The sequence below is a fragment of the Coturnix japonica genome, chromosome 2 (genome assembly GCF_054131305.1).
Source record: "Coturnix japonica strain WE chromosome 2, WE-NBRP24, whole genome shotgun sequence".
NCBI lineage: Eukaryota > Metazoa > Chordata > Aves > Galliformes > Phasianidae > Coturnix > Coturnix japonica.
This window is the reverse complement of record NC_140664.1, coordinates 54,883,877-54,908,485: the sequence shown is the minus strand read 5'-3', so window position 1 is coordinate 54,908,485 and position 24,609 is coordinate 54,883,877. Positions and strand designations below refer to the sequence as shown.

The window sequence follows — 24,609 nt, the reverse complement described above, 5'->3', positions numbered from 1 at the left end:
GGGGGCTCGCAGCACGGAGCACCCCGACTCCTCAAGCCACGTTGAGGCTCGGCCCCTGGCCGGGCTTTACCTCCGACAGCGGCCGGCGGCCGTTCCGCAGCGCTCCCAGCGGCAGCCGGGGGAGGCGCTGAGCTGGGGCCCCGCGGGAGGAGGCGGTCGCACCGCGCTGGCTGCGGGTGCTGCCGGGCGGGCGGTAAGGCCGGCGTGCCGGGCTACGTCCCCACTGGGAAACATGGCCGAGGGCACTCGGTCTCTGGACTCGAGCTCTCTGGACTGGAGCTCGGCCTCGAGGAACGTGGGGATGCTGGGAATAGTTCGGCTTTGTTCTGCTTCGGGGCCGCGCGTGACCTTCTAGGGGCTCTGTGCCCCTCAAAGGAAGCTTCGGGGGAAGGATTGTTGCTTTTCGTGGTGCTCGAGCTAAAATTACCGCCGTTAGGCTGGATGTTTAGGGGTTTAATGCAGCTGAGGATGAATTAAAAGTGGAATATGCGTAAGGCTTGGATGCTTGGAGCGGATGGTTTCCTGGAGCTGGAATAACAGATTGCCATCTTTCCGTAGTCTTCCCACAGCTCCTGTGACACCTGAAGGGCGGCTATGGACCCTGAGGCGGAGGTGAAGAAGCAGGTGAACCCCTTCTACTGCAACGTAAGTATTGCATGCTGAGAACTGTAACAAATGCAACATAACTCTTCTAGAACATAACCAAACCCGGTATGCACTGTTCTAAGTTGTATTTCTTATTTTTCTTTAATCTTGAACAAAATTGGTGCAGAACCAGTAGGCTGTTTGTTTTTCCTTCTTGGAACTCTTTGACCATGTTTTGAAATGGATACTTCCTCTCTCAGAGGGGAGGAAGCGGCTTGATGTTAGCACACAGTCATTGGTTGTAGGCTGACATGCATTGCCTGGTGAGAATCGGTGTAGAACAGTGATTTTGTACAGCTGGTGGGGTTTTCGCAGCAGTGCTGCATTGCAACGCCCATATGTCTTGTGTTAACTTGCTGCGAGCAATGGGCTGAAGCTGACCCCCCTGATTACGTGGTGGGTTCATTGTTGAGGAGGAGATCTGTAGCTGACCAATGACAGAACCCAAGGGAATGGCTTGGAGATGCACCAGGGGCGTCAGTTTGGGCCTTAGTGAAAGGTTCTTCACCAGAGGATGGTGGGCATGGAACAGGCTGTCCTGGACAGTGGGCATAGCCCCAAGCTGCTGGAGTTCAAGGAGTGTCTGGACATCACACTCAGATATAGGGCTTGAATTTTGAGTGTTCCTGCGTGGAGCCAAGAGATGGACTCAATGACCCTCATACATCCCTTTCAACTTGGGATATTCTGTAACTCTGTAATGGCATACTGCTAGGAGTGCACATAGTACACAGGGTCTGGAAGTAAATGATAGACTGTGGTGTCTTTCGCTTCTAGCTAACGCCTGGTGTTGCAGGTTCCTTGCTGTTATCTTTCCTTGTTACAAATTTATTTGCCATTTCTTAGTATTCTGAAAAAAAACTTGCTGAGGTTTGTTGGTTTGAGAACAAATCAGACAAGGGAGTTTCAATTACTGTGCCAGCTCTACTCCTTGCAAACACCAGTGAAAACAAGAGCTGTGCTCACTGTGGCTTCTGGCAGTGCTAAGTTGCTGGTTTGCTTCTCTTTTACTCAGTTATAATAGGAGTTGCCTTTCCAAAATAGATCTTTGTACTTAAGAAGATGGGTATATAAATAAATATATGATGCTTGGCTAGTTGAGGAAGCTCTCTTTTTGAGTCACAAGGCTCAGAAAGGCCCCCTGTTGCTTTTTAAGCTCCTTCTCTGAGAGGAGTCTGGATGCAACTTGGCCCAATCTTAGTCCCAGACCTGGTCAATAGTTTATAGCCCTTACCAGAGTCAGTGTTCTCCTGTTAGAACCTCTCAGGGATTTTCATTGAAACAGATTTGCAAACTTGAATGGTTGATAGTTTATCGAGGCAGGGTATTAAACAGGTTCAGGAGTGCTGTTGATAAATACCCTAGCCCTGTTGGTGCTAAGTATCTTAAGGCTAGACATTAATTAATCACGCTATAGTAACAATTCAGCTGGTTATCATCTACAAAGTATCAGAAGTGTAATTCCTTGCTGAAAGAGACGTGCCTGCCAATGGGGAAAGGAGGGCGAGTTAGTGTCCCACCCCATCCTCTGGTTTGTTTTACCCGGCAAAACGACAGTGACTATGGTGCACTTCACTGACACAGATCAAGTGCACCAAAGCAATTTATCACATTCTGAGGAAGCTGTTGCATACATGAGATATAAGCAGGGATATGAGAAACGTTTGACTTTGCTGAAAAGCAGAGAAACTTCCATTGTTTCCTTAAGACCCCATTTTCAGTTCCCTCAAATGTGAAGGATTGCTCCTAGGTTAATTATCACATGGTTTTATGGTTGCCATGTTTTAGCCAGAGGTGGCACTTACCTTTTCCTTAACAACTTCTGATCACAGCTCAGGCCCTTGACATGAGTACCAGACTTCACATGGTTAGGCATAGATAAGGTTAGTAGAGACAGCTGGAGAGAATGGTGTGACAGAGGCATAGCTACAGCTTTATCCGACCTGCACGGCAGAGGGCAGTTCTTGTTACCAATCAGAGGACAGCTACTGGACCTACACCCTGTCCTATTCTCTGCTCTTGCACAACTTCTCCCCTTCTTCAGCAGGCTCTGTCTGGGCCGTATTCCACAGTTGGACCCATCATTCTGCTCAAGACAGCAAAGCATCTCATCGCAACAAACTGTTGACAAAGGGACTAGATTTATGCTCTTGAGGATTTTGGACCGGGTCACATATCCTATGCTAAAGGGCATCTAATGAATCTTGTTTTGTTGTTAATTAAAGAAATGTAAGAGTTGAGGCCGGTGTTTGATACAGAGGTGCGGTTGCTCTTCTGGTTTCACCACAGGCCTCACCCTGTCACTGTGGTCACCAGACTTTGAGTGCTAAACCACACACCTCCACATCTCTCAGGTGCTTTGGCTCCTGCCTTTCCTCAAGCCCCGCTCAATTCTTTGCTGGTTTACAGTTCCCCTATATTACGACACAGCAAACTTGGTAATTTCTTACAATAAACCAGTCAACTTTGGTTTACTCTTGTGTCACTTTTTGCCAGCTCAGTGAAAATCAGGTATGCAGAACTATCCTTTTAAAAGGATTCAGGGAGCAGGAATGCAAGAAGTCACAGGCATGTCAGGAGCTAGATGTTAGGGAGCTAGATGTTAGGAAGCTGGATGTTAGCAGATGGATTGAAAGTTTCTGACAATTTAAGAGCCTTGAACTTGTGTTTTTGTTCTAAAGCTCATTTGCTGCTGCCTTGGTGGAGGAAATAGGTAGATACATTAAGACATCTTTTGTTCTGAAAGCCCGTTATGTGGACGTTCTGGGTCTGTATAAAGGTCCCTGCTGATTCATTTCACTTCATTTCAGGTTTTCTGAGGTCTTTTTTTTTTCTCTCCTCAAATGACACTGCAGTCAAGCTTATTTTGCTGGTTTTGGCATGTTTGTCTTTGCTGTGTTTCAGGACACCCAAGACAATTTTATTCATTTATTAATGATTATTAAAATAATACATTTCTAAATAAAGGCACTCCTTTGATGCGAAAGATTATACTGCAGCTCTTGATTAATATATATATACATATCCTAAGAGCTGGTTCTTCCTACGCAGAATTATTGGCTGGTAACAATCACACCTTCCACCTGGTTCAGTTGATAGGATGTGAGGAAAATGCTGAATCAGTCTTTCCTTATATGCACAAGAATATGCCGTGAGATAGCTGCAGTATTCTGGTGACACCCAAAACTTTTATTCAATGTGGATATTCCTTTTAATTACATGGTTATTTTAATGGTCTTGGAACCTCATGTAGAAAAGTTTTAGATGAGGCTTTGATTTGTCTTTAAGGAATAGTACTTCTGTAGAGCTTACCTGTGCTGACATTTCGATTGCAGAAGTGATTTGTTTTGACATCAGTCGCATTTTGTTTTTCTGCTGGTTTGTGTGCAATGCTAGAAATACTTCTGCTCTTTAACCTAGATTTGCAAAATCTGGTGTGCTTCCGCATTGAACTTGCAGACTCACTTCCTTGGATTCAAGCACAAGAAGGTAAGGCCAGTTTTTGAGTGCACCTTCTGTCAGATTTTCTAGGTTTATTTAACAGTAGAATAAGTACTTGAAAAAGTGTATAAAGTGTGTAAAACTTTGTGTCTTGTATTTTGGAGTAGTAAACGATACAGAACATGTCAGAATGTTGGAGAATATAGGACTGTTTATAAGACCAGAATGGGAATATCTAAATCATGTACTTATTTCTGCCTAATTTTCTTGAGGTAATCTAGAGTATTAGTGTTAATCTAACTTCTTTTATTAACAATGAAACTTCATTTCACATTCAAAAATGCTATTTTTTTAATTATAAGTGATTTTTTTCTTCATTGGTGGTTGATGACTTAGGTTGAAGAAGCCCTGAAGGCTCACGGCATTGGTAAGTGCAAGAGGTTTTACTTCCTATTTTATTTGTAGATGCTCCTTTCATCCTGCCTCAATTTAGAGGAACAAAAAAGACAAAAAGGTTTTCTCAAGATTTGTGCTTTAAAATTTATCCTGTATTCTTTAGTGATGTAACTGTATAATCTTACAGAAAAAAAATAGTAATATGAGAAAAGTTTATTAAGATCAATTGGCTGCAATACTAATGTTCACCTACATTAACATTTTGAGAAATGCCAGAGAATTTGAGACCTTCATGATATAAAATATATTTGAAAAGATCATGCTTCCCAAACCACATATCTACTCAATGCACTCTTCTTATTTGGTTTGTAAAAGAGCTTACTAACCCCTCAGTATTGCATTCAGTTCTGGGGCCCCCAACACAAAAAGGACATGGAGTTACGGGAGCAGGTCCAGAGAAGGGTCACAAAGATGATGATGGGGCTGGAGTACCTTCCCTACAAGGACAGGCTGAGAGAGCTGGGGCTCTTCAGCCTAGAGAAGATAAGGCTCCAGGGGGAGCTTATAGCGGCCTTCCAGTACCTGAAGGCATCTACAGGAATGCTGGGGAGGGACTTCTTATAAGGGCAGGTAGTGACAGGACAAGGGGAAATGGTTTTAAACTGGAAGAGGGCAGATTTAGACCAGATATTAGGAATAAATTCTTTACTATGAGGGTGGTGAGACACTGGAACAGGTTGCCCAGTGAGGCTGTGGATGCTCCCTCCCTGGAAGCACTGAAGGCCAGGCTGGATGGGACTCTGAGCAACCTGGACTAGAGGTAGGTGTCCCTGCCCATAGCAGGGGAACTAGGTGATCTTAAAGGTGCCTTCCAACCCAAACCATGCTATGATTTTACGATCTTAATAATTAGCTGAAGGAAAGGACTTTGATAGGTTTACCATTAAAACCTTTCCAGTTTGTTATGCACTGGTCTAGTTCCACTAGGAATGAGGGCATAGCTATAGTTGTGCTGCTACTCCACGATGCAATAAAATATATTTACAGCTTCCTACAGTACACAACTCTGTCATTATGAGTTTATTGCTTTATTGTAGTTTTCTTAAGGTTCGACAGCTCAAACACTATCAGATGCCATATGTGGACAGAAGAAATATCTGTCTGGGGCGGCGATAGCTGCTGAGATTTTACGAAAGGCGGGAAGGCTATGGGATGAACTGAGTGCCCTGGGAGGCAAGAGGTTTAAGTGTCTCAGGTTCAGTGGATTTAAACTGAACTGCTGTGGTGTATTAGGTTGAGAAGACCTGAGATTTATGAATTGAAGCTTTGTTAATTATAGAATAAGAGATATTTGCATTGCAGAGAATGAGTCGGACTTTCCCCTTGTTACAAATTGCCTTCTGTATAAATTAAATTACAGCCAAAATTACTTACAATTCAAGCCACTCTTAACAACTTAATTTTATGATATGTGCTTATCCCCATGCTGTGAGACAGCCAGTGATTGAGTTGGTCTTCCTCTGCCTGCTTCACTGTGTTAATAAAGACACATGCTGTTGTTTGGTATAGATTTGCCTTTTCTTCTCTTCTCTTCTCTTCTCTTCTCTTCTCTTCTCTTCTCTTCTCTTCTCTTCTCTTCTCTTCTCTTCTCTTCTCTTCTCTTCTCTTCTCTTCTCTTCTCTTCTCTTCTCTTCTCTTCTCTTCTCTTCTCTTCTCTTTCCTTTCCTTCTTTCTTTTTTTCTTTTTTTCCTAAAAAAATCACATTGTAATTTTCACTTGTGGGTTTTTTTCAGTTTAGTTTTGGTTTGTGTTTTAGTTAAAACTGCGAGCGGCGCAGGGGACCAAGTGAAAGCACCTGTAAGACTTCCCAGTTACGGTAAGAATCTTTAATGCCCCTCCCTAAACCTACCACCAACCCCCTCCAAAAGCTCAAAGAAATAGGCAAAAGAAAATGTTTTGGGGTACCTCTGTCTGAACCACTGAAGGTCGTCTGGAGTTCTTTTCTATCAGTTTTATTTCTGATCTGCAGTATATTTTATAACAACACCTAGAACAATGCTCAGTATTATAGAAAATGCAAATAGGACTTTAGGGGTTATGTTACTCATTAGCTGACTTGATTTGTGATGTGGGGCCCATCATAAGCAGGGATTCACTTACACGTGAATTACTTAGCGAGTGTTGTCTGGGCCAAAGGTTGGAGTGAGGACTTCATTTCATTTTGGAGTTCTGTGGTGTGACTTGAGAGAATGAAGACTGTCCTCTGGGTTTTGTAATGTGAGATTACATAAAAGCAATTTTATCTTGCAGTGCAAACTAAGCCAGAAAGGTATCATGGGCAGACCTTGGAAGAGCAGCTTAATACATGTAAAGATTCAGAACCTGCACTTGGTGAGACTTTTTAATAGTGTAATTGCTTGCTTGTATGATATTTGTCTTTGAAGAGTACTGAGTTTTTGTTTAAAATGTAAGCCTTTATTATACATTATCTAACTCTTCTGCATGTACATTGATACCTGGTGGTATGCTGTGAGAGGGACTCATCTTAATGACAGAATGTCACGTGGAATGATACAAAGATGGTAACCGATATTCAAAAGGTTATTTGTAAGGGAAAACTCACCGATACAGATGCCTTCACTGGGAAGTACTGAGGCAATATCCAAGAGATGCTGCCTTAGTGGTGGTCAGCCCTTAAATGAGGTCTACAGGAGGTGCAGTCAAGCTCCACCCCTTCCGGGAGGACAGCTAAATTACCCTCACCTGTGCTCCCACAGGTGACCTGACACTTGCCTCAGCTGATCAATCAGAGGTTCAGGGTGTGATTACCAGTTTCCCGTATACAGAATAACTGGCTTTATGTTTTTGTGATCTAGAAACAACCTAAGGTGGTATGATAGTAACACTCATTAAAGTCATAGTTCCTTTCTGTTTTTTTCTGATGTAGAGGCCCATCCTGTGGAGGAAGGGGGAGAATGGGATGGACAGGGAAAATAACTGCAGAGGCAGAATCGTTAACTCCCTTTTGTATCTCTTTTGTAGCTAGCACTGATTATTTGTTTCTTAAGCTCCAAAATACAAAACACATTGTTTCAGCAAACATGATAATTCCAAATTTTCTTTCTTTCTTCCCCCTTTTTTTTAAACATAAATCAATGCAGGACTTAATTATATAATTGAATATCGATCGAAAGATAACTTTCCTTTTCTCTATGAGTGTCAACTGTGCCACTGTAAAACAGGGCTGAGCAACATGTTCATGCACGTTTGTGGCTCCAAGCACAGACTGGCATACCTGGTAAGACTTTACTTTAGTTCTATTTTGCTGTTTTAGATTTCATTTTGTTTAACTAACGAATTTGAAAATTGTATTTTTTAATTAAAAAAGCACACCATGTTTTTAAGCTGTTATGTTTGCACAAAAGCTTTTACATATTTATGCTGTAAGCATGCAAATTGGTTTACATTCTAAAGACTAGATTTAGAATTTACCTCATTGCTAATATGTATTCCTGGGAGTTGCTGACACTGAGTTGTCAGCTTATTTTATTTTGATTGACCAGCAATGCCAATAATGAAATCCATAGCTGTAATTGACTACAAGTAGATTTTTAATTAAAAAAATATATACTTTTAAGAACTGGATCAGTGAAGTATTTTTTCCATCTTTCAGAAGCTAAAGTTATGAGACATATAGCATTGATTCTGCAATGATGTCCTTCTTATACCTCGTGCTGGTCTTGTTCATTAACTTAGCAGGATATGCTCAGACTTGTGTTGATGGTTTTCATGTTACTAGCTCTTGTATTTCTCATTAGCTTTGTACTGTTCCCTTCAGTTCTGAAGCTTATGACATCTATGTTATATTCTTAAACACTGTAAAACACAGTGATAATGCTTCAGCAAGGATAATGTTTAATTCATGCACCTGGGATGGATTAACCTTAGTGGGATAGGCTAGTTCTGAATAAGAACTAGAGGTCCTTGTGGCCAGCAATCTATAGATGACTAAGTAGTGTACCTTAGCATCAATGGATGTCAGCAGCGAACTGAGCGATGCTAACAAGGGCATAGCCAGTGGGGAAGTGACCACAAGGGAAGTGATTATTTCCCTTTTCTCGTTATCTCTTAGGCTGTGTTTATGGTGTCCAGTTTTGTGCTCCAGCAAACTAGGAAGTTACTGATGAGGCTGAGCAAGTCCAGTGGAGAGCTGCCAAGATGAGAAGCACTCCTCTCTCCTTTGAGGAGAAGCTGAGGTAGTTGGACTTGTTCAGCTTGGAGAAGAAAATGCTGCAGGAGAATCTGGTCCTTCAGTACCTCATGAGAGGTTGTTAATAAGACAGAATGAAGCTCTTCCTGGAGATGCATGACAGGAATGTAGATTCAAGCAGGGAGATTTCCTGCCCAACGTAAGATTTTCATTGTGAGGACAGTCAAACTTTGGATCAGGTAGACCAGAAAGATCACGGAATCTCTCTCTTCAGTGCTTTTCATGACCAAATGGACAAAGCCCTGTGCAACCAGTTCAGATTTGAGTGTTGAGCTTGCTTTGAGCAGGAGATTTGGCCTTTGTCCTCTCAATTTTTCTGCAATTATATATCTAAACACTTTAATACCTTCTGTTTTGTATACATATTTCACGGTTTAAACAAAAATCTACCTGCGACCGTGACAGGGGGGGCCGTGGGCCCCGCAGGGGCCCTAGGCCAAAAGGAAAAGTTAATTAGGAAAAGAAAACAGAGGCAACGATCTAAGGAGGCACACTTATTTACTAAATACTATATCAAAATACAGGATAACACAATATAATATAATATAATTGAAATTAAGCTAACGAATCAAGCAAAAAAGGAGAGAGAATGAGTCCCGAAACCGAGAGGCCTACTGTGAGGCCTCTCTAGGTGAAACGGTGAAGGCTCCCACACACTCCCCTGAATGCCAGAACTTGAAAGACCTCAGTCCTGCCTGCGAGAGAGATAATATAGTGTCCAGGTCCCGTGACTTATCTCTGACCGTGATGTTCTCTGGGATATGTAGTCTTCTTCTGTAAGTTGCAGATTCAGTAAAATTATTCATGCTTTATATGATGTTATGATGTGGAATACTGATAGCAAAATTACAAAATTATTAAACCATGACAACATACAAATTGATTTTTCTCTCATCAACATTAGCTGTTCCAAAGCTTGGAAAAGTCACATGGGCTAAAGTGTGACTTCATGGTTTCCATTTCCTTATTTGTCCTAGAAACAACATTATCCTGAGATAGCAGAATCCGATGAAGTTAAGGGAAAAGGCTCTGAACTGAACAGGAAAGTTAGGCAAGTTGCATTAACAATTGAGAAGAAGGAAGGAAGAAAACAATTAAAGGTACATTTCATTAAAAACTTCAGAATGTATACAATGATAAATGAACTGAAAATTATTTCTTTTACAGTGGGTGGATATGCTTGGCACAGTGGGAAAGAATTTAAAAATTCTTTTTAACATTTACTAAAAGTACTTTTATCTTTTTAATATTACTTTTGAGAGTATCCTGGATGCAATTTTCTGTTGGTCACTGTCATCGTAAGTATTTCTCTTGTTTGAAATAATATTTGAACTACTCGAGCCTACAGTAACACAGCCGTGTGGAGCACAACATACAGGATATCTAAATCAATATGTAATCAATTCCCAATTGTGTATGCAAAATAACTTGTTTCCTTACGGCTGGGAAATTGCATTTTATATTTTCCCAAACAAGTTTCTGTTTTGTTAGTATCCTGTGGAAGCTGACAAAAGAATCAGATTTAAAAACAGAAGTGATTAAGGAGTGGAAATTTGCAGGTGGATTTGAGGTTCTCAGCAGTGGCCCGGCATCACAAGAGAACCATGGGCATGATTCATTGTGAGGCAGTGCTATTAGAATCACATGCTTATGAAGATGTCTTCATATTGCTTTCAGTTGTTGTTGTTTAAAAACATGTTTTTAAATGTTTAAAAAACAACTTTGTTCAGGTACTTATCGGTCTTTATGCTATACCTTAAGTTTGTGCAAATTTCAGTGTCTGTCAACAGCATTCTTGTTAAGCACTGCTTTTTGGCAAGGCCTAGTAATACTAATGACTGCTCTCTTTGTACAGGACTAAAATCTTACTAAATCATGCATGGTCTGGCTTCTGGCAAAGTTGTAGGTTCTTACATCTGGAATTTGTTTGCACACAGGATATTATTGCTTGCAAGCAAATCAACATGATGTGATTAATTCTTCTCTAGGATGATCGTGGAAATAATATACATGTATATGTTTATTTTCAGCTTTTTCTTGATGGATATAGAATTATATATAATATAGATATTTTGTAAATTGTCTCTGGAAAAAAACAAAACAAAAAGAACAGTTGAATTACATCCATAACAAATTCATCATTAGTGTAAGGAACTTTGAAGTACAGAGCGCATAACCTGCTATTAATTTTATTGATACATTTTTCGTAATCCAGCTATTTTATATCTTATTTGAATATCTACTCAAGGTTTTACTCCATTGTGTTTAATGTTACTGGTCAAACCAATACAAAGTAAGTATTTAACAAAATACATAAGATTTTATCCAGAAAATATCTAACATAACTGGGTCTTATTGTAATAATTATTTTATAATATGTATATTATTATATATTATCTTAGGACATATTTTCTATTATTTTAATTTATAATTTTTAACAATTATTTGTATTTTTTAGGTTGTTATAGAAGCTCCAGTAATCAGGAAAAGATGGCAAGAATGTAAGTGTGCTCACTGGGATGTAACCTGTACATTCTTAAGTTGGGTAAACTTGTTTTGTTTTGAAGCAGCTTTATTTTAGGGCAGGTCAAAATGTTTGGTCAGAATGACCTTGTGTGAATACATTGTTAGCTGTGTTATGTAAGGTCTATTATACTGAAAATTTGTTGCACCATGAGCCACTAGAGAGACCTGTTATTTATGCCTCCATTCTCTCTCCTTTCCATTCACCCCCTCATCCACAATACTAAAAAGCCTTCCTCATTTCGCAGAAACTTTTCTTTTTTTAAAACCTGGTAACAACTGTAGTCTCTGCAGTGCCAGCTACTCACAGGCTTTCTGGGGAACAGGGCAGAAGGAGCAATCTGGAGCTCACAGGGGACATTTATCAAGCAGTCCAGAAAGCCAGGTGTAAATCTCTTACCTGTGGAAGAAAGCCTTCAGTTCTACCAGCCATTGGTGCTCAGAAAGCTGTCGGAACATGGTGTCTGTGAGACTTCTCCACTCAGTTTAGTCTTCCACAACTTGTACATTATCAGCTGGGTGGACAGACAAGTACAGTTGTGTGCTGTTCTAGGAAATGGATAAGAATAGTTACAGAACTCTTGTTTTCAAACTTGAATTAAAACTAATGTACTAATTTCAATGCATACTAATATGTAAACTGTGTTAAAATATCTCAGAAATTATTTCATGATCCCAGTCAGCAGCGATGTACTCTCAAGAGGAAAGTTATCCATTTCAAATCTAGGAAAGAGTTCTGAATCAAGTTAAATCCTATTCAAAATCCTTCAGTTAATGAGTCTAATTTTGCACATGGTGTAGCATTCTACTATGCTTTATAATATTAAATTCTTTTACAAAAGAGATGTGTGTGTAATTGTAGCCAGGGTGTAAAATATTAAAGACTTTTAGTTAATCTCTTATACGTTGTCATGTAGCACAAAAACTTACTCTCAATGCTTATATCTAATAATGCACAGAAATAGTGCTAGTGAAAGTTCAGGTGCACTTTCAGCACTACTATAAATAATTTCCTTTTAATTTTTAATTAAGATATTGTCCATCTTGCTACATTTCAAGTATGTTTGTTTAGATCCTAATGCAGATGACAGCCCTTCAAAAGCTAAAGTTCAGCATGTGGATATGTCACTTGATAATGAAGAAGGAATAGACAGTAAGAATAAAGATGGAAAATTGGAAGATCCGATTCAAGGTCAGAGAACAGTGGTTTTGTTTGTTTTTTAAACTCATACCACTTTATGAATTATTTACTCAGTATGTACTTGTTCATAGCTTTAGTAGCAATGTTCTGCTGTAGATGTTGTATTTACATTGTGTGGATGAGTTTGGGGTCTGGCAGGCAGGATAATCTTAGTGAAGAAAACTGTCCATGTTTACTTAAAATTGCTATAGCTGGTTATATTAGAACAAAAACAGGATTCATAGGCAGAACTTTTAACTGTTTTTACTTTATTCTTGGAGCAAGGGGCCAGGTTTTGAGCATACTGAACGTTCTTCAGTGTCAGGTTAAAAAGAAAAAAGCCAGACAAACCAGGACAAGCTGCAGGCCAGACTGCTTGTTTAGGGCACAGAAAGAATAGAAGAAGTAAATTAGGCAAATATTTTTTGAACATTTAAAATATCCAACTAAATTATTTTCTTGAAAACAAAACCAGAATTAGGTGTTAAAATTAGTGAATGCCATGTAATGGAAGAAATATCAGAAGTTACTGCTTGTTGTAAACTTAATGCCAGAGGGGGAAATGGGCTACTGTCTATATGGATTATATTTATTCTCATTCAGAATATTTTAGGTCAGAATTACAGACTTGGTTCAGCCACAGGGCACAAGTATTTGATATTTAGGTTCTGGTTCTGATTTTATTTCTTCAGATAGATTACTTATACCTTCAGATTTTATTAGCATCACTTAAAAAAACTAAGCAAAGAATACTCAAAAAAAAAAAGAATTTTGGAAAACTGTTACTAAATATAGGTTTTTTTATTGCCTTTAGAAGAAAAAAACACTCAAGAGGTGCAGGAAAACTGTGAGAAAGAACAGACAATACTGGATGAGAAGGTTGAAACTAGCAAGGCTGCTGAAAGCACTAAAGACAACCTCACTGAAGAAGGCAACAAAGGCAGCAGTTCTGAAAAGTAAAACAAAACCAGATAAATCCATCACCCTGAACTCCTTAAATTACCTGAGGGGAAATGTTCTAGATGATGACTGTCTACAGTGGATTTGCATGGAGTACGCTGTGAAGAATGAGTGGGTGCTATAGTAGTAGTACGAGTGCCTTCTGAAAGCGTGTGGCTATAAGCTCCTGTCATCGACAGAATATCTGTATGTAAACTCACCTCAGATTCCCTCTAGATGTGATTACTTTTTAACAGCATCATTTTTAATACGTAAATTACATTTTACAAATTAAAAAAGAACATTCCCTAGTGATTTAAATATGCCCTCTGTTTCTTAACTTTAAACTGGTTCTATATCTATCAGACATGAAGAGCAAGCACCTTCTGCTAATTTATTGTTACACAGTAAAAGGAAAAATGTCTTTTTGTAGGACTCCTGCCTTGCTCTTGGGCAGATATTAAGGGAAAGGATTAATCACAATTAAATTCAATTCCACGTTTATGAGTTTTTGCATTCAGTTGTCTGGTTTTGAAAGGGCTGCAGCAGCTTTTAATCTGGAGAGTAAATTAGTTTATAAAAACATCAGAAATAGGGAGTATAGGAATTGGACAGATGGATATGATGGGAAAGATACTACAACAAAGATGTGATGATGAAAGGACGAGCACAGAAAAGAGGTGCTATAAAGGCAGGGAAGATTCCAGGTTCACAAGGGAAAGCTTCACCAAGGAGGGATCTCCAGAAGGAGATCCTTCTCTAGTGGCAGTCAGCCCTTAAATGAGGTCTTAAATGAGGTCTAATGTCAGCCAGGCTTCACCCCTTTTGGTCACACAGCTGAATTGCCTTCACCTATGCTCTCAGAGCTGACCAGGTCCTTTCCCCAGGTGCTCAAACAGTGTTTCAGGCTGTGACACTCTGGTTAATAATATCTCAGACATTCATATCTTGGTTTTGACGTGTGGAATCAGACCCTATAACCAGAGTTAGGTTATAAAGCAGGTACGTGTTTATTCAGCGCTGGGCACATGGGGGATCACTCATCCAATCATGGACAGAAGCTTTAGAAAGTTATAGAGCAAGCATATACATACTCATCAAATTTCCAAGAAATCATTAACATATTCATTGTTTTTCCGGGAACTCATTTACGTGCTGTCCATCCTACTGATGTGTACACAGTCCATAGTGGGGGTCTTGCTCCTGTGGTCGTTGGGATGAAGTCAGAAGTCTTTCTCAGGTTGCTTTGACCCAGCTCCTCCACTCAATTAGTCAAAACCAGTTTCTTTGGCTACCTTTCCCTTATGTATAGCCAGCTGTATTGTAACTATAGCAATGTCGACGTGTCCCACTGGTTCTTTTCTTTTGACATTCCCCAAAGCCTAGGATACTTAATCTTCATGAAAGGCCCCTATTTACCTGATTCCTACTTTCAGTTTCACCTGACAGTGAAAGTGAAGTCCTCGTGGTGCAGTTTCATGCTTTAAATTTTAAGAACAGAATCCTGAGGATATTGCTTGTTAATTTGGCTGTCAGGTAGTTATGGTAGTATGCTTGGGTTGTGGTTGGACTTGATGATCCTCAAGGTCTTTTCTAACCTGGGTAATGATGTATTCTATAGCATATATAGAATATATATATATATAGAATATATAGCTATGATTCTATGATCTTGATCTTGGAAGTCTGTAATTGCGGAACTGTGCAAATATGGGTTAATAAATTTAAGCCATATTAGTCTTTGTATGCCCTATATTTCTGTGGCTGCACTATAAAATGCTACTTCTTTTTTTTTTTTGGCCAAATCTTTATAAACACAAGTTTGTGAAATACTGATGAAATACTGTGATTAGGAGCCCTGTCTTGCTGCAATGCGTATAGAAAGCTTACAGGTTTTACTACCAATGTCCAAATTTTTTTCTTAATTCTGGGTTTTAGAATTTACATACTAGGTAATTACACACAAAAACGGCAACAAAACATGAGCAGCTAATAAATGAACTTTATGATGATATCTAGGCCACCTGAAATGTCTGCAAGGGAATAGTGACCTTTCAGAGACATCTTTGAAAGTGTAGTGTGTCAGTAACTTAAACTGATTCTCAATTGCTTGATAGATCAACCAAATTGAGAGTGTGTGTGTGTGTGCATGTGTTAGTGTGTATTATTTTAATGTAATAAATAACGTATGTTTTCTATCCAAAGATGTGAGGCCAATATACAACTGCAGGAAGAAAACGAGGAAGTCGAGGTGAATATTTCTCCATTAATATGTTGTTCCAGTTTATGCTCAGTTGATATGATAATCAATATACAGCAAATATGTTTGCTTTTGCTTATTCAAATTAATAATATTATCAACAACAAATTACCCATGAGTTACTAAGCAAAACTTTAAAAGCATTTTTTCTGATTTTGTTGTGAAAGCATATTTTTTCTGTACAAGCACACACAATTTAATTAGAGCAAGCATCTAGAATAACTGTAATCATTATTACTGTTTAATTTCAGTTCTAAATAGCACACCTAATAGGTGTTGTTTATGTTTAACAGCAAGCACCTGCAGCAGTTGCTGAAGAATTCACTAGTCAGGAAGAACTGTTGAATTACCTGGTAAGCATTACATCTTAAGTTTTTATGTGACAAAAATCTGTATGCTCAGCTTTTATCATTAAAATAATTGAATTTTCTTCTTACATGATAGCAGACACGTTCTTGCCTTACTCTACTTCTCCTTTTCCTTCTAGTTTTTAACAGGAGACAAACTCAGTCAGCATTACAAATATAACCTAGTCCCTGCTAAGCTGTCACATGAACTTGTGCTAGTTACTTGTGATTACTTTTTTCTTTTCCTTGGAGCGTGTAAAGATGTTTGCTTTCAATCTGGGCAGAACTGTGCTTACACTGTGTCTGGTAGAATTATTTTTAGCAGGACTTTATTAGTGTAGCTGTGTTTGTGAGGGCTGTTATCACTACAATTTTCTCCCCAAAGAGAGCCCTCTGTGTTTCAGCAATTTTATTTTCCCTTTGGGCTTCTTTCAAAGGAGGAAAGAGGCAAGTTGGTGTATATCTCCAAGTTCGGAAGTGTTCTGAACTTTGTGGAGAAATGGGTTATGACTGTGTGGCCTCAGGGAGGAAGTTGTGTACAGTCACTTGGATGCAAAATAGCTCAGGAAGAGGTCAAAACACTTAAGGAAAAGCGTTTTCCTGCATGCTTTTCGAGGAACATTCTGGGGTTATTTCTTTTCAAATGATTGCCTTGGATAGCTGATGTAGGATTCTGTTAGGACCCTCTCCAATTTCTTCCCTCCAACCATGGTTTCTGGGAAACAGAAATTTCACTTACCTTGTAACTACAGCCATACCTGACAGGGGGATAGAAATATAAATATAGAATGGTTCTTTCAGGAGTTATTTATATGTTCTGATACTTGTATCTTTCAAAGGCAAGAATTTTTGAGTTGTGATTTTTTATTTATTCTTTTTTTCCAGCAAAGTTTTGAGATATTGAATGAAGATGATGCTGCTTTTATCCTAAAAGTCACACAGACTCTCACAGATGCATTGGTGGAATATCGTCAGCAAGCTGCATCAAAAAAAGTAATGAAGTTTTGGTTCTTCAGATCTACAGGGGTCTGTGTGATGAGGAATTTTTGTTATTACAGATCATTTACTTATAGTTAAAATTGTCATGGCAAATGTATTGAAAATTTTGGCTATTTTATGCTTGAGGAATTTTTGAAGCCACGACAGGATAAACTCACAGCTTTTGTGTTGAGTAGCCTCAGTGCTTTGTCTTCAAAGGTGCTTTTAAAATTAAATCCAATATTTTTTTGAAGTAGCCAAAATGCATTTTATCCCTTATTTCCCATGGTTTCCCTTGCATCCAGGTTTTTCTTCTAATTCACCCCTTCTCAGTCCCAACCATTGGTTTTCTCATCTTTTCTGACCTCCCTGACAGTCTTGTTCTGTACGTCCTTTCCCAGCCTTGCCCTGCACTTCATTTGCTGTGTAATCTAACATTATTGACGTCAGTTTTCTTTCTTATACAATTTTTGGTTTGCTCCAACTCTTAAGCTGATCCTTTTGACGTCTTTTTCTTGCTCTATTATCAGAAACCCAGTCCCTCCTGCTCCTCTGTTACTGCTTTTGACTGTCTTGTCTTTAAATAAGCACAATATGAAGGTGTTTTGAATCCTTCTCTGAGCCTGCTGTGGTAACCTCTGTTTCTCTCATTCATATTATGTGATATTATAACATTCAGACTCCACATTGACATCCAAGAAGGATGCTAGGAACTGTCCTCTTGTTGGTAATCCAAGTTTAACGTATCTGTCATTGGAAACCATGTCCTTTTTGCCTCCTGACTTTTCTCATAGAATTTCAGAGGCAAACAAAGTTTTCCTTTGCCATAACAGCTACTCCTGCTACTCCAGCTACGTAACCACTTCTCTATTTAAAAAGGAGAGGCTAAGTGGAAAATGCCACATAAGTATCAGCCAAAGAAGTTGTAGGGAATCAGAGAGGATATGATTGAGGGGAAAAAAAGAAAGTACGTGGCAGTTCTTTTGCTTTGTCATCAAAAACTTTAATTAGTTCAGAATTTTATTGTAATGGTTCTTTTCTTGTGATATTGTCTTTCTTCTGCTACTTTCTTTCTGCCTCAAAAAGGCAGTACTTCTCCAAGATGAATTTCATGCCTATAATTCTCATTATAATTGTCATTATTTACACCTTTTAACTTCTTTAATAAATTTACGTTCACCTTATCCCCGCTGTTCTTTCACAGAAGATTTTTATGTTCGTATGTAAAGAGGGCAAAATCTGATAACTAATAAGTTCTAACTGAAGTAACTTCTAGCCCAACAGTTACAGAAATAGAAAATAAAATGATTTGGGGAAACCTTTCAATATGCTGAACCTCTTTCAACAGACTTCTTTTTTGTTGTTTTTTGTTTTTTAATCCATGGAGTTCGAGATGGTTGTTTTTACAATCTGGCCATCTGAGAATTAGGTTCTATAAACAACAATTGGCTGAAAATAGTGCTTTCTAGATACAGACAAATGCCGTGAGCAATGTGTGCATGGAAGTTCATTGCCAGCTATATGATTTTCAAATAACTTTTTGTTTTTCAAATCTGGTAGCAGAAATAGTGATGTCTCATCTGTTTTTGTGGTCACTGAAGTGTAGCATTTTGTCATTTTAGGGTTTTGTTTCGATGAAGTGCTGAACACAACTTTTTTCAAACTTGTAGGAACTCTTAGATAATGAACCTAATGGAGAAGAAGCATTGGAACATTCTACAGAACAATCTGAGCTGACTTCTGCAGATATTAGTGATTCTGATACTGGTAACGTTAGCATAACAGTCTTGAATTGCTTTAATCTAAACACTAGAACACTGGTTAAGATTGAATTCCAGAAAGCTGCTTTTATTTTTCTGCTTCTCTAAAAGTAGAGCGTAAAAGCAGAATAAAGCCAAGTAACTTAGATTAATAGGTTTGGGTTGTTGTTGGTTTTTTTTTTCATCTTCTACAGATGTATAGAAAAGGCAGCCTATTAATAAGCATTCATCTTACTCTAACTATATGATCAGTTCTGATTTTCCTGTCTAAAAGCTCTGAAGAGACTTTCAAAGTACAGCTCTTTCGTTTTGTTTTGTTTTCTTTTTTGCACCTCTTTTTCTGTTTTTTGGTGGAGAAGAGGCTTAATGCAGATCTAGTCCAAGCAAGATGGTGGCATAAACAAAGTCATGTTGTAGACAATGGAAAGTTTTATTTACCATTTGCTTATTTCCACTACTTGACTTCAGTGCTTCTGATGAATCTTTAAAAGAAAAATATCTTGGATTTCTGTGAGAGGATTTCCTTCTTAATATAAGCAAATTATTATTTTTCATGCAATGTGGTAGGGATTACTGTTCTAAATTTGGGGATAAATATGCCAAGAGTACCAGGGTATCTATTTCATATCATTTTCTTTCTATACAGTGGCACTTTTCTGTAAAGCTGAACTTTTGAAGACCTCAGTTAATGCAGTGCTAATAACAAAAATTGCAATTACTTGCACTAGGAAGAATTTGAACTCTTAGTTGCTTTTTGAAAGTGATTATACAAGGAGCTTTCACCCACCTGCCACCTGTGTTCCTCCAGGATTTTCTGTAAATGGAAATCATTCCTGATTCTTCAGTATTGTTATTAGTGTTCATTAATGTTATTAATGAAGTTGGATGTGGGCCTTACTAATGGTGATGCTGCTGTGCTAGACTGGAAATGTTTGTTTTGAAAAGCTCTATTTGGATAACTAAGTAATGAAGACTCTTCAGAATCTTCTTTAACTGAAACACAGTATTTCTTTTCTTTAAGACTATTCCAGCAGCCGATCAGCTAAAAAGTCCTTATCAGTAAATGAGGAAGATGAACTGCAAAACTTTTCAACCGGCTCTTTGGACACAGCATATGAGAACAACATCACCACTGAATTTTTGAACAGCGTGAGAAATATGAATGTCGAGGAAGTTACTGCTACTCTACACAAAATAGCAGCTACAAATCCAGCTTTCAGAGGTATTTCATGTGTACTTGAAGACACAAACACATATGAAATGTACACAACAATTTTCTTAGCTCTGTGAAATGTTGATAATAATATGGGGCAAAGAACTCTGAAATGTTAGGGAGGCTCTTTCCCTTTTAATTTTTGCAGGAGCCAGATTAGGCTGCCCCCACACATAGGTGTTAATCACAGAGGTTTTTTTCTTAATCATTTTTTCGTTTGTGCATAGTAATATCTGCAGAGTAAAATATAGTAAACTAAAATCAAGTGTACTGTTATTAAACAGTAAAAAATGAAGCTTATCTTTGTGTTAACTGGTAAATCAATGTAGGTGTTTTGGGACGGTTTTTTTTAAGTGACAGAAGTGCTCAGTTTGGAATTCCAGGAAGCTTTTCATAGATATTTTTGATAGATCAGAGGCTTCAAATAGAACTAAGTGGCTGTGGGAAAAGAAGGGAGTCTTTGCATTGCTTAATTAATAAACAGATAGCAAATAGGCAATTATTTTTTTATGGCATAAGGAGGTCCCACTAGAACTGCGTTCCTGTGCTTAAGGTCTTTGCTGTTTAAATGATATGGAAAAAGGTACGAGTATCTGAATGACAGCAATTATGGATCAAAAGACATAGAAAATAACAGATTCCTAAACTTAGAGTATAGAGAGAACCTGATTTCAACATGGTCAGGAAGAGTATTCTTTGTGCAGTAGGTGGATGCTGTGGATATAAAAATATCACATAAGTCAGACAGCGTGACACCCACTGAACAATACTGAAAAGTTTGCATAGTAGACTTGGAAAGTTACCTGTCTAAAGAAGAACTGAGGTTGGGAGAATGTAATTTTCTCACAACCCACCAGACTTCAGACATATTTGCCCTGTTCTTATTCTTCCCTTAGCATCTGGTTATGGTCACTTGAGCTGTCCCTATGTTTCTTATACTACTCCCCTCCCTCCCCCAAAGTAATGGGCATTACTTTCATCAGAGCAACATAAACTTCTTGCTTGTGCTCCAGAGAGACCATTGACTTACTGGTTCAGTGATAAAACAGAGAACTTCTGGTAATACCTTCCTAATTATCAACCATAGAGGTAGCGACAGGACAAGGGGAAATGGTTTTAAATTGGAAGAAGTCAGATATAGACTAGATATTCGGAGGAAATTCTTTTCTGTGTGGGTGGTGAGACACTGGAACAGGTTGCCCAGAGAGGCTGTGGATGCCCCCTCCCTGGAAGCATTGAAGACCAGGCTGGATGGGGCTCTGAGCAACCTGGTCTAGAGGGAGGTGTCCCTGCCTTTAGCTGGGGGTTGGAACTGGGTGATCTTAAAAGTCCCTTCCAACCCAAACCTTTCTATGATTCTATTATCTTTAAAAGCCAGATTAGACTAAAGGAGGACAGACATACCCTTAACTGAAACAGTGCAGCTGTTAATAGGAATATGGTTTACAGTTTCTAGGCAACTGTGTAGTGCATTTTGGTTGGAACAGGGTATTTTTCACTTCATGAGAGCTCCAATCTGATGTCATCGGTTTAAATGTTTCAGTATAACTTGTGCTTTTAAATGTTGTATTATCAAAGCATTTAGTTTCTGTTTTTCTTTTTTCTTCTCTTTAACAAAGGAATGGATATTCCAAATGTTGTAAAGATCCTGACCGAAAGTGGGACTCTGAGAAGACCAAGCAATGGCAGCACACACTGACATGGTAGTTAGCAGAGTTAATATTGCAATGTTTATTTTCTGTAAGTTTTAAATCATTGTTTTGCTTAATATGAACTCAATGTTGCTGATTTTGCTATATCCAAATACTGCACAATGTCCTTCTAATTAATAATTTGGTTTTGAGATTCTTATTATTTTCTCCTATAGTGAAAACATTTGTGGAGAAGTTAAATTTAATGTTATTTCCTTTTCCATTGGCCTATATTTTTAAATGAGTAGGTGTTATTTTTCCAAATATCTTTACATACTGTATGTTAGCAGTCTGATCTTTTCTTGACTCTTATGGCACTTTGTAAGAGTTAATCACAGAATTGTAGGGGATGGAAGGGACCTCTGGAAGTCATCTAGTCTAACCCCCTACTAAAGCAAGTTCCCTACAGTAGGTTGCACAGGAAGTCATGCAGATGGTTCTTGAACATCTCCAGAGAAAAAGACTCCACAACCTCTCCAGTGTTCTGTCACCTTCATGTTTGTATGGAACTCCCTGTGTTCCAGTTTGTGCCTGTTGCCCCTTTTTCTGTTTCTGGGCACCACTGGAAGGAGCCTGGCCCCACCCACTTGACTTTGAATATTTTTAAGTGTTGATTAGCTCCCCCCTTAGTTTTTTCTTCTCCAGGCTAAACAGTCCCAGGCCTCTCAGCCTTTCCCATAAGGGAAATGGTCCAGGTCCTCATCACTTTTTTGTTGACATTCCAATGTTGAACATCTCTTCAGATGTTCCCTGTCTTTCTTGAACTGGAGAGCCTAGAGCTGGGCACAGAACCCTAGATCTTGCTTCACCAGAGCAGAGCAGAGGGGGAGGAGAACCTGCCTTGATTTGCTGAAGGTGCTCTTTTTCATTCACCTTCTGGATCCCATTGGCCTCCTTGACCACAAGAACATACTGCTGGCTCGTGGCCAGCTTGATGTCCACCAGGATCCTCTGTAGAGCTCCTCTCCAGCAGGTCGTTCCCTAACCTGTACTGATGTGTGTGGTTATTCCATCTAAGGTGTAGGAATCTGCTCTTGCCCTTGTTGACTCTCACCAGGGTCTTCTGTGCCCAACTCTTCAGCCTGTCCAGGTCTCGTTGAATGGCATCACAGCATCGTTGTGCGTCAGTCACTCCTCCTAGCTTTGTATAATCAGCCATTGTGCTTAGGGTGCATTCTGTCCCTTCATCCAGGTTATTGATGAGGATGTTGAGCAAGACCGGACCTTGTACCAACTCTTGGAGAGCACCAGTAGCTACATGCCTCCAACTAGACTCTATGCCACTGATCACAACCCTCTGAGCTCTGCCAGTCAGCCAGTTCCCAACCCACCCTGCTGTCTGCTCATCTATTCCATACTTCTTAAGCTTGCCTATGAGGATGCTGGAGACGGTATTAAAAGCCTCGCTGAAGTTAAAGTACACTACATCCTCTGCTCTCCCAAATCTACCCAGCTGGTCATGACATCATAGAAAGGTACCCGATTGGTCAAGCATGATTTTCCCTTGGTGAATCCATGTCAACTACTAATAACCTTCTCTTCCCCTACAGCAGTCATCAGTACAAATGTATCCTACAGCAAACAGTCAAATTATCCCTGTGGCTGCAGGGCCGTACTGAAAGGCTATTGAAATTAGGGGTATTCTCCTGTATAAAGATTATGAATTGGTCTCCTGTTTTTCAATAAAGATTAAAAATTACAACAAATCATTGCTGTCAGTTCAGTTCTGGGTTAAGTGTGTGGATTATGGGAAACTTTGGGAGACTAGTTAACTGGAAATGTTAGCAAACTCAGCAGAGGTTGACTTGGTTGCGAATTCAGGGATATAGCCCAAGAGATGTAACCAGCCCCCATCTGGCTTATCCCATCCTTCAATTCATGCTCTTTTAAAGCGAGTTGGGGTTTTTTTTTGCTTTGTTTGTTTGTTTGTTTTTTACATATAGTAATAGTACTTTTGACCGTATGTAGGCAGAGATTCTGTATGTTAGCTGCTATTAATTTTGTGGGATGATAGAAATATGTTTTGGATGGTAACAGACTTGTATGGGTCAAATTTGCTTCCTGAGTAGCATTCAGTGCTTCTAATTAAAATTCTTTAGCACTGCAGTCAAAAGCTGGTATAACACAGACATAGTGGAGCCAGACTGCAAACAAACCTTTTAATGTTAACTTACTGTTTTCTGGATGAAACTGAGAGTCCTCATCTTTGTGTTTTCACATCTTCACATCTTGGAATGCAAGAAGCCATGAAAAATAAGGTAACAAAGAAAGCAGCAGTTAAGGAGTATGGTTAGTTAGGAATGAAAACAGTTCCTGAAGTATCTACAGTAATAGCAGCTTTGTGTTTTTGTCTTCATAGTACAGCACATTCTATTACTTAAAATAATAGACTGTTCAGCTGTTGTAAATGGCCATCTCTGGAACAGCTTCTCTTTTTCCACTTGTTGTGAAATCCTTCCCAATGGAAATCAAATTAAGGGGGAATTACTTGGATTTATGTTTTTTTTCCCCCTCAGGTCCATTAAGTACATGCTGAAAATGGAAAGACTTCTGAATGTGCAGCACACGGATATAGAATGGTTTGAATGATGTGCTGCAGAGTGCCAGAGTACTTCTCAAAGACCAAATCATAGAATCATAGAATTACCCAGGTTGGAAAAGACCTTGAAGATCATCAAGTCCAACCGCAGCCTAACCAGTACCCTAACTCTAACAATCCTCTGATAAATCATATCCCACATCCAAACGGCTCTTAAACACATCCAGGGATGGTGACTCAACCACCTCCCTGGGGAGCCTATTTCAGTACTTAATTACCCTTTCTGTAAAGAAGTTCATCCTAATGTCCAACCTTAGGAATGTTACTGACTGTATTTGATGTTATACATTGGTTGTTACGGTACCACTGAGACACAAGAAAAATATATCAAGCAGGAATTGGTTTTTTCTTTTAGCTTTGTGTTAGT

At 39.0% G+C, this 24,609-nt stretch overlaps 1 protein-coding gene across 13 annotated transcripts; it reads left to right on the top strand.

Moving 5' to 3' along the window:
• The first annotated feature begins 126 nt into the window (after positions 1-126).
• Positions 127-23,349, top strand: LOC107309926 (uncharacterized). 13 transcript variants are annotated; one of them, XR_014943447.1, is made up of 18 exons: positions 127-193; positions 559-645; positions 4,066-4,134; positions 4,483-4,513; positions 6,299-6,358; positions 6,793-6,873; positions 7,644-7,780; positions 9,730-9,852; positions 11,211-11,253; positions 12,348-12,467; positions 13,270-13,411; positions 15,600-15,645; positions 15,948-16,007; positions 16,887-16,994; positions 18,602-18,746; positions 19,761-19,961; positions 21,572-21,655; positions 22,836-23,349. XR_014943447.1 is itself a non-coding variant. In XM_015855111.2 (18 exons), the coding sequence occupies exons 2-17, from the start codon at positions 595-597 to the stop codon at positions 21,649-21,651; spliced, it is 1,449 nt and encodes a 482-aa protein (XP_015710597.2). In that variant the 5' UTR covers positions 127-193; positions 559-594; the 3' UTR covers positions 21,652-21,655; positions 22,836-23,349. The 13 variants fall into 13 exon arrangements, 10 of the variants coding, with proteins under 10 accessions (XP_015710597.2, XP_015710595.2, XP_085395948.1 ...); XR_014943446.1 differs by having other exon boundaries at positions 21,572-21,692; XR_014943448.1 differs by having other exon boundaries at positions 13,270-13,601; positions 18,650-18,746; positions 21,572-21,692.
• The last annotated feature ends 1,260 nt before the right edge of the window (positions 23,350-24,609 follow it).

What these genes read in the sequence shown, in the direction of transcription:
- LOC107309926 (XM_015855111.2), top strand. Translation starts at nt 595, where the DNA reads ATGGACCCTGAGGCGGAGGTGAAGAAGCAGGTGAACCCCTTCTACTGC. An exon ending in TGTAAGACTTCCCAGTTACG is followed by an intron (nt 6,359 to 6,792) that starts GTAAGAATCTTT and finishes TTTATCTTGCAG; the next exon opens with TGCAAACTAAGCCAGAAAGG. An exon ending in AGATTCAGAACCTGCACTTG is followed by an intron (nt 6,874 to 7,643) that starts GTGAGACTTTTT and finishes AAATCAATGCAG; the next exon opens with GACTTAATTATATAATTGAA.